This window comes from Oncorhynchus mykiss, chromosome 8, assembly GCF_057628025.1.
Source record: "Oncorhynchus mykiss isolate SJ-2025 chromosome 8, ASM5762802v1, whole genome shotgun sequence".
Classification (NCBI taxonomy): Eukaryota; Metazoa; Chordata; class Actinopteri; order Salmoniformes; family Salmonidae; genus Oncorhynchus; species Oncorhynchus mykiss.
Genome location: NC_143029.1, coordinates 4748636 through 4763180, shown reverse-complemented (window position 1 = coordinate 4763180; position 14545 = coordinate 4748636). Strand labels below are relative to the sequence as shown.

Genomic DNA, 14545 nt, shown 5'->3' with positions numbered 1-14545 from the left:
CAGGGGTATTAACTAAACAGAAAGGTTTGTTACCATGGAAAAGACTGCCTTTACCAGGGGTATTAACTAAACAGAAAGGTTTGTTACCATGGGAAAGACTGCCTTTACCAGGGGTATTAACTAAACAGAAAGGTTTGTTACCATGGAAAAGACTGCCTTTACCAGGGGTATTAACTAAACAGAAAGGTTTGTTACCATGGAAAAGACTGTCTTTACCAGGGGTATTAACTAAACAGAAAGGTTTGTTACCATGGAAAAGACTGTCTTTACCAGGGGTATAAACTAAACAGAAAGGTTTGTTACCATGGAAAAGACTGCCTTTACCAGGGGTATTAACTAAACAGAAAGGTTTGTTACCATGGAAAAGACTGCCTTTACCAGGGGTATTAACTAAACAGAAAGGTTTGTTACCATGGAAAAGACTGCCTTTACCAGGGGTATTAACTAAACAGAAAGGTTTGTTACCATGGAAAAGACTGCCTTTACCAGGGGTATTAACTAAACAGAAAGGTTTGTTACCATGGAAAAGACTGCCTTTACCAGGGGTATTAACTAAACAGAAAGGTTTGTTACCATGGAAAAGACTGCCTTTACCAGGGTTATTAACTAAACAGAAAGGTTTGTTACCATGGAAAAGACTGCCTTTACCAGGGGTATTAACTAAACAGAAAGGTTTGTTACCATGGAAAAGACTGTCTTTACCAGGGGTATTAACTAAACAGAAAGGTTTGTTACCATGGAAAAGACTGCCTTTACCAGGGGTATTAACTAAACAGAAAGGTTTGTTACCATGGAAAAGACTGCCTTTACCAGGGGTATTAACTAAACAGAAATGTTTGTTACCATGGAAAAGACTGCCTTTACCAGGGGTATTAACTAAACAGAAAGGTTTGTTACCATGGAAAAGACTGCCTTTACCAGGGGTATTAACTAAACAGAAAGGTTTGTTACCATGGAAAAGACTGCCTTTACCAGGGGTATTAACTAAACAGAAAGGTTTGTTACCATGGAAAAGACTGTCTTTACCAGGGGTATAAACTAAACAGAAAGGTTTGTTACCATGGAAAAGACTGCCTTTACCAGGGGTATTAACTAAACAGAAAGGTTTGTTACCATGGAAAAGACTGCCTTTACCAGGGGTATTAACTAAACAGAAAGGTTTGTTACCATGGAAAAGACTGCCTTTACCAGGGGTATTAACTAAACAGAAAGGTTTGTTACCATGGAAAAGACTGCCTTTACCAGGGGTATTAACTAAACAGAAAGGTTTGTTACCATGGAAAAGACTGCCTTTACCAGGGGTATAAACTAAACAGAAAGGTTTGTTACCATGGAAAAGACTGCCTTTACCAGGGGTATTAACTAAACAGAAAGGTTTGTTACCATGGAAAAGACTGCCTTTACCAGGGGTATAAACTAAACAGAAAGGTTTGTTACCATGGAAAAGACTGCCTTTTGGCAACTTAGCCCTATAAATAGAATAGAACATTTGTGAAATCAAAAAAGAGACACTTACATTTGGATATTATCTCATCCATATAAATGATGAATATCATATTTGTAAAAGACAATTTCCAAATGTTAAGGTTTAATATTAATATCATGAATTTGGCATCGTATTTATAGAGCTAATGGTAACTTCAAAAGATCAGTCATGAATGAATGATAGTAAACTTAGCTTCACGTTGAAATGATGGTGTCCTTTGGGTAAATCAGATGTCAACGTAGCCAAAATAAACCCAACCTCACTCCGAATTCACTTTCACATACAGCTTGTTTAAGAAAAGAAGAAGGAGTTACTTTTAACCTGTCGACATTATTCGGGTAGTCTATTGGTCAACGCAAAGGAGTATGGACGTGCATCAGTATCCATAGGTGTTGACATGACCGCTCAGAAGAAACGAACGCTGCTTGTTTCCAAAGCTGAACAGGGTACATAGAGGTAGGCATCTGGATGGTACAGTAGACTAGTTCTCACTGACATACATTAGCCTTCATATACCAGTAGGAGTCACTGTTCAGGCAGGAATTGTTTGACTGTGGCTTCACATTTTATTTCAATATAGGTAGGTATGTCTTTATTTAAGTCGAAGGCCTGAAATTGCAACAATGAAATTGATTCAAATATAACATTTTACTGTCAACATTGAAACAAGTTCAAAGAAACTATGACTTATCAAATATGATATTCAACATAATTCAACCACCTGATAGATACAGATGAAGTCGGAAGTTTACGTACACTTAGGTTGGAGTCATTAAAACTCGTTTTTCAACCACTCCACAAATTTCTTGTTAACAAACTATAGTTTTGGCAAGTCGGTTAGGACTTCTACTTTGTCATTTACACATCATTGGAACATAAAAAGACAAGACCTCCACAAGTCTGGTTCATTCTTGGGAGCAATTTACAAATGACTGAAGGTACCAGGAAGGAGACGCGTTCTGTCTCCTAGAGATGAACGTACTTTGGTGCGAAAAGTGCAAATCAATCCCAGAACAACAGAAAAGGACCTTGTGAAGATGCTGGAGGAAACAAGTACAAATGTATTTATATCCACAGTAAAACAAGTCCTATATCGACATAACCTGAAAGGCCAATCAGCAAGGAAGAAGACACTGCTCCAAAACCGGCATAAAAAAGACAGACTACGGTTTGCAATTGCACATGGGGACAAAGATCATACTTTTTGGAGAAATGTCCTCTGGTCTGATGAAACAAAAATAGAACTGTTTGGCCATAATGACCATCATTATGTTTCGAGGAAAAAGTGGGAGGCTTGCAAGCCGAAAAACACCATCCCAACTTTGAAGCACGGGGGTGGCAGCATCATCAGGTGCTTTTCTGCAGGAGGGACTGGTGCACTTCACAAAATAGATGGCATCATGAGGTAGGACAATTATGTGGATATATTAAAGGAACATCTCAAGACATCAGTCAGGAAGTTAAAGCTTGGTCGCAAATGGGTCTTCCAAATGGACAATGACCCCAAACATACTTCCAAAGTTGTAGCAAAATGGCTTAAGGACAACCAAGTCAAGGTATTGGAGTGGCCATCACAAAGCCCTGACCTCAATCCTATAGAAAATGTGTGGGCAGAACTGAAAAAGCGTGTGCGAGCAAGAAGGCCTACAAACCCAACTCAGTAACACCAGCTCTGTCAGGAGGAATGGGCCAACATTCACCCAACTTATTGTGGGAAGCTTGTGGAAGGCTACCCAAAACATTTGACCCAAGTAAACAATTTAAGGGCAATGCTACCAAATACCAATTGAGTGTATGTAAACTTCTGACCCACTGGGAATGTTTAACGGCTTCTTGTACTGCCGTTAAAACAACGTCTCAAACCCTGCTATGGGGAAAGGGGCTTCCTGTACTGTCATTTAAACAACGTCTCAAACCCTGCTATGGGGGAAAGGGGCTTCTTGGACTGCCGTTTAAACAACCACTCCAACACTTGAGTCACACATTCAACTCAAAATATGTTGAGTATCATTGTTCACTAGAAGCCTAAAGTTCAGCATTAAATGGTTTTAATGATGTATGTATTTATTTATTTAACACAGAATTTGTATTTCAGCATGTAACTGTCCAAAACAAAACACCACAATGTGCACAAAAGAGACGTTTTCTAAGATATGTGTTCTCTATATCCAGAAACGTGTTCTCTCTATCCAGAAACGTGTTCTCTCTATCCAGAAACATGTTCTCTCTATCCAGAAACGTGTTCTCTCTATCCAGAAACGTGTTCTCTCTATCCAGAAACGTGTTCTCTCTATCCAGAAACGTTTTCTCTCTATCCAGAAACGTGTTCTCTCTATCCAGAAACATGTTCTCTCTATCCAGAAACTTGTTCTCTCTATCCAGAAACGTGTTCTCTCTATCCAGAAACGTGTTCTCTCTATCCAGAAACGTGTTCTCTCTATCCAGAAACGTGTTCTCTCTATTCCAGAAACGTGTTCTCTCTATCCAGAAACGTGTTCTCTCTATCCAGAAACGTGTTCTCTCTATCCAGAAACGTGTTCTCTCTATCCAGAAACGTGTTCTCTCTATTCCAGAAACGTGTTCTCTCTATTCCAGAAACGTGTTCTCTCTATCCTGGAACGTCTCTCTATCCAGAAACATGTTCTCTCTATCCAGAAACATGTTCTCTCTATCCAGAAACGTGTTCTCTCTATCCAGAAACGTTTTCTCTCTATCCAGAAACATGTTCTCTCTATCCAGAATCGTGTTCTCTCTATTCCAGAAACGTGTTCTCTCTATCCTGGAACGTCTCTCTATCCAGAAACGTGTTCTCTCTATCCAGAAATGTGTTCTCTCTATCCAGAAACGTGTTCTCTCTATCCAGAAACATGTTCTCTCTATCCTGGAACGTTTCTCTATCCAGAAACGTGTTCTCTCTATCCAGAAACGTGTTCTCTCTATCCAGAAACGTGTTCTCTCTATCCAGATACGTGTTCTCTCTATCCAGAAACATGTTCTCTCTATCCTGGAACGTGTTCTCTCTATCCAGGGGTCAGTGGTGACTCTCTGTACTCCAATGTGGGAAACGACGTCAGTCTGCTGTGTCCCAACGTGGTTTAACCAAACTGCTCCTCAATTGCATGGTGTTTTTGGAGATCTCCACAAGCCCATCACTGAGTTGGTTTGTGGAGGGACAGGTTAGAACAGAAACCTCAGAGAGGAGCTGAGAGACTGAGGGTCTGAGAGTCTGACTGCTCTCGACATGTTCAGCATGTCAGAGCCGAGGATGCTGGATAATACCAGTGTCTACAATACCTTTACCGAGGGTGGACCCCAACGTGGAGAGGTTGCTTTTGTGAATGTGAATCTTCTTACCAGTGAATATCACTGTTTCAACCCAGTTGGTTTTTAGTCAAATAATCCATTAATATATGTATTTTATGTATCTTTAACAGTTAAGTTAAAATATATTAATTTCTGTCTTAGTGTCGTTGTCCACCCCCAGGGATCTAAGGCCTGATCGACCAGTGACCTTAAGGTGCTTTCAGACCATCTGGGCTGGAACTGGAAGCTGTTTCTTATATGATAGTCTGAGCTGGGTGGATGAGACAGGTACTGAGCTGCAGGGAGACTCCGGATACCAGCTCACAAAGACCACTGACTGTGACAGCACTCTGACTGTGACAGCACTCTGACTGTGACATCACTCTGACTGTGACATCACTCTGACTGTGACAGCACACTGACTGTGACATCACTCTGACTGTGACATCACTCTGACTGTGACATCACTCTGACTGTGACAGCACTCTGACTGTGACAGCACTCTGACTGTGACAGCACTCTGACTGTGACATCACTCTGACTGCGACTCTCCAGAGGAAGGACAACAACAGGAAGTGGAGTTGTCAGGCGGAGAACCAGGGAGAAGTGAAGACCTTCCTGGACTTCACCTCCACATTTTCAGCTAGACATTATCACATAGAAAACTGCTGTTCACAAATGCTCTCCATCCAACCTCACTGAGCTTGAGCTGTTTTGCAAGGAGGAATGGGAAAAAAATTCAGTCTCTCGATGTGCAAAACTGATAGAGACATACCCCAAGCGACTTACAGCAAAAAAAAGTTTGAAATATCCAATAAATGTTGTTCCACTTCATGATTGTGTCCCACTTGTTGTTGATTCTTCACAAAAAAATACAGTTTTATATCTTTATGTTTGAAGCCTGAAATGTGGCAAAAGGTCGCAAATTTCAAGGGGGCCGAATACTTTCGCAAGGCACTGTATATATACAATATGTGTGTGAAATCTGGACTATTTTCAGTTGTATCAACCTGTGATGTTCCAAAACCTCCACTAGATGGGGACGTTAGCTAAAAAAAAATTAAAAAGTATTGCTTCCGTCTCTCTTGCCCAAACCTGGGCTCGAACCAGGGACCCTCTGAACACATCGAACAACAGTCACCGACAACTCATCATTAGTTATTGCTCCAAAAAGGCAGTGGCTCTTGCAGAGCAAAAAGGAAAACAACAAATACGTCAAGTTCTGAGTGAGTGAGTGATGTCACCGATTGAAACTCTACTAGCTTCACCTCTAACTAGCCAACCGTTTTACACCGGTAACATTACGGACATTCTCTGTTAATCTACTTACCTGAGGGGAGATGGGAGACTAAGACCTACCTGAGGGGAGACTAGGACCTACTTGAGGGGAGACTAGGACCTACCTGAGGGGAGACTAGGACCTACCTGAGGGGAGACTAGGACCTACCTGAGGGGAGACTAGGACCATACCTGAGATGAGACTAGGACCTACCTGAGGGGAGATAGAAGACTAGGACCTACCTGAGGGGAGATAGAAGACTAGGACCTACCTGAGGGGAGATAGAAGACTAGGACCTACCTGAGGGGAGGTAGAAGACTAGGAACTACCTGAGGGAAGATAGAAGACTAGGACCTACCTGAGGGGAGGTAGAAGACTAGGACCTACCTGAGGGAAGATATAAGACTAGGACCTACCTGGGGGGGGACTAGGAATCTACCTGAGGGGAGATAGAAGACTAGGACCTACCTGAGGGGAGATAGAAGACTAGGAACTACCTGAGGAGAGATAGAAGACTAGGACCTACCTGAGGGGAGATATAAGACTAGGAACTACCTGAGGGAAGATAGAAGACTAGGACCTACCTGAGGGGAGGTAGAAGACTAGGACGGTCAGACAGGAGATGAGCAGACAGGGGATGATCAGGTTGATGGTGTAGAAGAGAGGCAGCCGTCTGATGATGAAGAAGTAGGTGATATCAGGGTAGATCTCATGACAGCAGTCGTACTTCTTGGTGTTGTAGGTTCCCACTGCGTTGATGATGGCCCACTCTCCACTCTCCCAGTAGTTGTTCAGATCCACAGTGTTCTAGGGGATAGAGATCAACCGTCCCACTCTTCAAAGACTTCATATGGCATCACAAGACATCTATAAACTTATATCATACTGTATAAATATAGTGGTTCGGGTCTGTCGGGTTCTAGGGGATGGAGATGAGCTTCAAGTGTTCCTTTGTCACACTTGTCTGGTGCCAGTGTGATTCTACTCTCTGTGTGGCTTGACACTAGCCACGTTTCCATTCAATTGGCGCCAGATTTTCATGCAAATCTGCGCGTTTTCCCCACCAGATTTATTTATATTCATTTATTTATTTATTTTTATTTCACCTTTATTTAACCAGGTGGGCAAGTTGAGAAAAAGTTCTCATTTACAATTGCGACCTGGCCTATGATATGTTTCCATCAAATTGACTTGTTGCGGATAAAAGGCTGTGCGTGATGACTTATTGCACATAAAAATACATTTTGCTACTTAAGTAGTTTTTCGGGGGGTATTTGTAGTTTACTATTTATATTTTTGACAACTAATGAAAATGTTATGTACTTTTTACTCAATACATTTTCCCTTACACCCAAATGTACTAGTTACATTTTGAATGCTTAGCAGGACAGGAGAATTGTGAGAATTCACGCACTTATCAAGAGCACATCCCTGGTCATCCCTGCTGCCTCTGATGTGGTGAACTCACTAAACACAAATGCTTCATTTGTAAATTATGTCTGAGCCTTGGAGTGTGTCCCTGGCTATCAGTAAAATCGTCTGGTTTGCTAAATATAAGGAATGATTCATACTTTTACTTTGATTCTTAAGTATTTTAGCAATTACATTTAATTTTGTTACTTACATACACTGCATTCGGAAAGTATTCAGACACTTTTTGCCATTTTTAATATTTAAAACCAAATACTTTTAGACTTTTACTCAGGTAATGTTTTACTAGGCGACGGTTACTTCACTTGAGTGAAGTAGTAAAATGTATTAATTAATTAATCTATTAAAGATATCTTTATTTTTACTCAAGTATGACAATTGGGATCTTTTTCCGCCTCTCGGCACATCCAGCATGATGAGATTATTGTTGACAAAAGAGCGAGATTTGTCAATCGGCAGCCATGCATCGATGATCACGTCACCAGAATAAGACCCTCGAGTTGTATTGGAAAAGAGCATCAAGCTCATCACCGTTTACTTTCCCCACCCTGTGAAGTTCATCAAGCTCATCACCGTGCACTTTCCCCACCCTGTGAAGTTCATCAAGCTCATCACCGTGCACTTTCCCCACCCTGTGAAGTTCATCAAGCTCATCACCGTGCACTTTCCCCACCCTGTGAAGTTCATCAAGCTCATCACCGTGCACTTTCCCCACCCTGTGAAGTTCATCAAGCTCATCACCGTGCACTTTCCCCACCCTGTGAAGTTCATCAAGCTCATCACCGTGCACTTTCCCCACCCTGTGAAGTTCATCAAGCTCATCACCGTGCACTTTCCCCACCCTATGAAGTTCATCAAGCTCATCACCATGCACTTTCCCCAAACTGTGAAGTTCATCAAGCTCACATTTGCTATTTTACGCAACAGTTTCTTTGTGACAAAGTCGTCCGTATAAAATGTGATGGAAACACATTGAACTTTAAATGTTTATTTTGCACTTGGAAAACTTAAATGGAAAAAGTACATTTTGTGTGCACTACATCATCACCCACGGATTTTAACAGACAAGTCTGTTTGATGGAAATACCACTGGTGGGGAAAATTGTTTTCTTTATGCCGATTCTAGAAAATTAACATGAAAATCTGTCGCGAGTTGGATGGAAAACTAGCTTCTGACAGCAATGGAGTTAGCAATAACATATACAGTAGCCTGGTTCAAGATCTGTATAACAAATAAACACTGTGCATTCACACGTTATCCACGTCATTCACATCTTGTACAACACATGTACAACATTGCTTGCTTGATTTGATTGATACAATCCCATACCTCGAAGCGTTCCAGGTCTATTTTAGCCTTGTCGTAGGTCCAAGAGCCAAACTTCATCTTACAGTTCTGCTGGTCGAAGGGGAAGAAGGTAACGTCTATAGAGCAGGAGGACTTATAGATGGCCGGGGGAACCCAGCGCACCTTCCCATTGTAGAACAGGTGGGCCTTGGTCATGTGGGTCACGGCGAACTCACCGTCTGCACTGGAGGGAGGAGAGGAGAGCAGAACAGAGGTTTTTACACGAGAGGGCGTGTTAAAATACCTTTTTTGTTTTTGTTGCACGGCTGTGTTGCTGTTGTACCGTAGATAATTGGCATCGTTACCAGCCAAACCCTCAGGTCGTTAGTTCGATTGGCACCGTTTGTTCTGGCAGATTGCTGTGGGAAGGCACAGCTAGTGCTTCTGCTGAAAGTGTTAGCGCTATCCGTGCTGCTGAATTTAGTGCCTCGATCATCTTGCTCATCAAGCAGATATACACTACAGGCTATACTTGTAGCCTACTGCCGGACCAAATATACAGAAAAGGTCATTATTGGGCGGGCAGGTAGCCTAGTGGTTAGAGTGTTGGACTAGTAACCGAAAGGTTGCAAGATAAAATCCCCGAGCTGACAAGGTAAAAAAATATGTCGTTCTGCCCCTGATCAAGGCAGTTAAAACTAGTTAGGGATAGGCGGGACGCAAATGTCTCAACTGGCCAATTGCCAGGGAAAATGCAGAGCGCCAGATTCAAATAAAATAAAAATTCTAACTTTCATTAAATCACACATGTAAGATACTCAATTAAAGCTACACTCGTTGTGAATCCAGCCAACATGTCAGATTGTAAAAAGGCTTTTCAACGAAAGCATAAGAAGCTATTATCTAATGATAGCACCAGCAGTAAACAAAGGAGTTAGCATATTTCAACCCTGCAGGCACTACACAAAACGCTGAAATAAAATATAAAACATGCAATACCTTTGACGAGCTTCTTTTGTTGGCACTCCAATATGTCCCATAAACATCACAATTGGTCCTTTTGTTCGATTAATTCCGTCCATATATATCCAAAATGTCCATTTATAAAGCGTGTTTTATCCAGAAAAAAACAGCTTACAAAAAATGCAACATCACTACAAAATATTTCAAAAGTTGCCTATAAACTTTGCCAAAATATTTCAAACTATTTTTGTAATACAACTTTAGGTATTTTTAAACGTTAATAATCGATCAAATTGTAGACGGGGAAATCTGTGTTCAATACAGGAAAGAAAACAAACCAGCGCCACTTTTCACGTCTTGCGCAACTCACAAAAGTGTCCCCAGTTCCGAGTTGGCCTACTTCTTCATTGCACAAAGGAATAACCTCAACCAAATTCCAAAGACTGGGGACATCCAGCGGAAGCGGTAGGAACTGGAAACAGGTACCTAAGAAATATCCCTTGGCAATAACAGGTCAGGGAACAGAGAGAGGCAAAAACAAAATCTGAACAGTTAGTCCTCTGGGTTTTGCCTGCTACATAAGTTATGTTATACTCACAGACATGATTCAAACAGTTTTAGAAACTTCAGAGTGTTTTCTATCCAAATATATGAATAATGTGCATATCTTATATTCTTGGCATGAGTAGCAGGAAGTTGAAATTGGGCACGCTATTTATCCAAAAGTAAAAATTCTGCCCCCTAGCCCAAAGAGGTTTTAACCCAATGTTCCAAAAAAACGTCATTGAAAATAAGAATTTGTTCTTAATGGACTTGCCTAGTTAAACAAAGGTAAAAAATAAATGAAAATTGTCATTATAACACTGACTATTTATATCACCCACTGTGACGCTCTTTCTAGTGAATGTTAGCCAACTACACAGCTAACACAATCACTTCAAACTGAAGCTGGAGAGACAGGAAACCAGCTGCATTTCCTTTTGTTCTATTGTCAAGTCGTTTTATATATCCAGAAACATTATGCTGATGCATAAGGTTTCGCCAATATGTCGTCCTGACATGTTAATATAGGCCGGGGGAGAGCGCTATTCAAACTTCAAACAATGGTCGGAGAGGCAGACGGTCAGAGAGGCAGACGGTCGGAGAGACAGACGGTCGGAGACGGTCGGAGAGGCAGACGGTCGGAGAGGCAGACGGTCGGAGGCAGACGGTCGGAGAGGCAGACGGTCGGAGAGGCAGACGGTCGGAGGCAGACGGTCGGAGAGGCAGATGACAACTTTTGTTGCCGTCGGTACCTCGTTGTTAAAAACCCCTACTGCTAAGCAATGGGTGATAATGTCTAGACGCTTTTTACAGTGAGATCAAGTTAATGAGTTGCTTGGTTGGGCTGATGAGGTGCGCAGTGATTTCTAAGATACAAAACAAGTAGCCTATTTTTTGCGTCATATGCATACAGTTGAAGTCGGAAGTTTACATACACTTAGGTGTTTACATACAAGTACACTTTCATTAAAACTCGTTTTTTCAACCACTCCACAAATTTCTTGTAAACAAACTATAGTTTTGGCAAGTCGGTTAGGACATCTACTTTGTGCATGACACAAGTATTTTTTCCAACAATTGTTTACAGACAGATTATTTCACTTATAATTCACTGTATCACAATTCCAGTGGGTCAGAAGTTTACGTGCACTAAGGTGACTGTGACTTTAAACAGCTTGGAAAATTCCAGATAAGGATTCCATGGCTTTAGAAGCTTCTGATGGGCTAATTGACATAATTTGAGTCAATTGGAGGTGTACCTGTGGAGGTATTTCAAGGCCAACCTTCAAACTCAGTGCTTCTTTGCTTGACATCATGGAAAAATACAAAATAAATCAGCCAAGACCTCAGAAAAAAAAGTTGTAGACCTCCACAAGTCTGGTTCATCCTTGGGAGCAATTAACAAATGCCTGAAGGTACCACGTTCATCTGTACAAACAATAGTACGCAAGTATAAACACCATGGGACCCCGCAGCGGTGGTGAATGTACCTTGGTGCGAAAAGTGCAAATAATTCCTAGAACAACAGCAAAGGACCTTGTGAAGATGCTGGAGGAAACAGGTACAAAAGTATCTATATCCACAGTGAAACAAGTCCTATATCAACATAATCTGAAAGGCTGCTCAGCAAGGAAGAAGCCACTGGTCCAAAACCGCCATAAAAAAAGCCAGAAACGGCACATGGGGACAAAGTTCATACTTTTTGGAGAAATGTCCTCTGGTCTGTTGAAACAAAAATAGAACTGTTTGGCCATAATGACCATCGTTATGTTTGGAGGAAAAAAGGGGAGGCTTGCAAGTCGAAGACCACCATCCCAACCGTGAAGCACGGGGGTGGCAGCATCATGTTGTGGGGGTGCTTTGCTGCAGGAGGGACTGGTGCACTTCACAAAATAGATGGCATTATGAGGTAGAAAAATTATGTGGATATATTGAAGCAACATATAAAGACATCAGTCAGGAAGTTAAAGTTGGTCGCAATTGGGTCTTCCAAATGAACAATGACCCCAAGCATACTTCCGAAGTTGTGGCAAAATGGCTTAAGGACAACAAAGTCAAGGTACTGGAGTGGCCATCTCAATGCCCTGACCTCAATCACAGAGAACATTTGTGGACAGAACTGAAAAAGCAAGGAGGCCTACAAACCTGACTCAGTTACACCAGCTCTGTCAGGAGGAATGGGACAAAATTCACCCAACTTATTTTGGGAAGCTTGTGGAAGGCTACCCAAAACATTTGACCCAAGTTAAACAATTTAAAAGCAATGCTACCAAATACTAATTGAGTGTATGTAAACTTCTGACCCACTGGAAAAGTGATGAAAGAAGTAAACACTGAAATAAATAAAAATTTCTACTATTATTCTGACATGTCACATTCTTAAAATAAAGTGTTGATCCTAACTGACCTGAGACAGAATTTTTATTAGGATTAAATGTCAGGAATTGACAATTAAGTGAAAACTGAGTTTAAATGTATTTGGATAAGGTGTATGTAATCTTCTGACTTCAACTGTGTATATATATATATGCATGCTTCTCAACAAATTACAATACTTGTTTGGACCAACCTGTTGTACAAAGTTATATGGTTGTACAGTACAGTGTTAGACATTGTGAATTGTTGTAGACTTTACATTAATAATCTAACGATGATTAAAATCGTTTTTAGATTATTCTTGAAACTATCAGGGTTAGGCAATACATAACTCTGTCAATCTGGTAAATAGTCCAGTTTTTGCAAATTTAGCTCCCTGAAAATATTGTTAAGGCCACTTACCAGCTAGCATATTTGGGTAGTGGAACATACATTTTTGGTTTCCAATTGGTTCTGGGAATGAAGCCATACATTTTCTGACCGATAAAACTGAGTCTTTGTCATGTTTTGAGAGCAGAATTGAACATTTCCTCTGTTCAGGGAAAGCTCATTTTTAGGTTGCAGGGAGGTTCTGAGAACGATTTACTATGGTTCCAGGGAGGTTCTGAGAACGATTTACTTAGGTTCCAGGGAGGCTCTGAGAACGTTTTAGTATGCTCCAGGGAGGTTCTGAGAACGTTTTACTCTTGTTATCTGAAAGGTTCCCTGAGAGGTTTTATTAACGTTCTGAGAACGGAAATTATCGGTTATGTGAAGGTTACTTTGGCATACACTTACACATGTGATTACTAAAGTTTTCTTAACGTTCTCATAAAAATTTGAGAACATTTAAATAGAACCATAAGGAAGCCTGTATGAAACGTTATGCTGACCTAATAATATTCCCACAGGAGTACGTTATTTCTTAACATTCTTAAACTTCTTAGGGCTAGGACCCTTTTTTCCTCCACTTCCTGTCTGAATGATGTGCCCAAAGTAAACTGCCTGTTACTCAGGCACAGAGGCCAGGATATGCATATAATTGGTACCACTGGAAAGAAAACACTTTGAAGTTTGTAGAAATGTTGAAATAATGAAGGAGAATATAACACAATAAAAATGGTAGGAGAAAATCCAAAGCAAAACCAACTGGAGTTTTTTGGAGAGACCATCTTCTTAGAAATGCAAGAGTACGGTCATATTGAAAATGAGCTCCCTGGATGCAATTCCCATGGCTTCCACAGGGTGTCAGCAGTCTATGTTCAAGGTTTCAGGCTTGTAACTTCAAAAACAAATAAGAAATATCTGTTTTAGCAGAAGGACACAGTCTTGGATATTCATTTTTGTGTGTGACATGACGACATTACGCACCTGCTAAAATGCGTTTCCTATTGAACATACTTCTTTCCGTAAGAAATTGTATAGTTTGATTACATTTTAAAGTATCTGAGGAGTGAATAGAACCGCATTTTGACTTGTTGAAACAAAGTTAAGGGGTAGATGTTCGGATTCCTATCTCTGCAAGTTGAACGAGTGGATTGCTCAAATCGAGGGCGCCAACCAAACTGACATTTTGGGATATAAAGAAGGATTTTATCTAACAAAACAACACTACATGTTATAGTTGGGACCCTTTGGATGACAAATCAGAGGAAGATTTTCAAAAAAGTAAATTAATATTTCATTGTTATTTGTGAATGTATGAAACCTGTGATGGTGGAAAAATATTTTGATGTGGGGTGCCATCCTCAAACAATCGCTTGGCAGGTTTTCGCTGTAATAGCTACAGTAAATCGGACAGAGCAATTAGATTAACAAGAATTTAGGCTTTCATCCGATATAAGACACTTATATGTATAAGATATAAGACACTTGCACGCCCTTCAGTTTTACCGGA

At 40.8% G+C, this 14545-nt stretch overlaps 1 protein-coding gene and 1 pseudogene across 1 annotated transcript in view; one reads left to right on the top strand and one right to left on the bottom strand.

Annotated features, from left to right (window-relative positions):
* The window catches only part of LOC110529268 (neuronal acetylcholine receptor subunit alpha-2), a 48767-nt gene that overhangs the window by 6645 nt on the left and 27577 nt on the right, over window positions 1-14545 (bottom strand). The window contains exons 5-6 of the mRNA XM_090183183.1: window positions 8830-9031; window positions 6653-6875 (exon numbers count right to left, since the gene is read on the bottom strand). Coding sequence (XP_090039309.1) covers window positions 6653-6875; window positions 8830-9031 — 425 coding nt within the window. The remainder of the gene's footprint in view (window positions 1-6652; window positions 6876-8829; window positions 9032-14545) is intronic.
* On the top strand, window positions 1884-5842 carry LOC149981371 (uncharacterized; annotated as a pseudogene).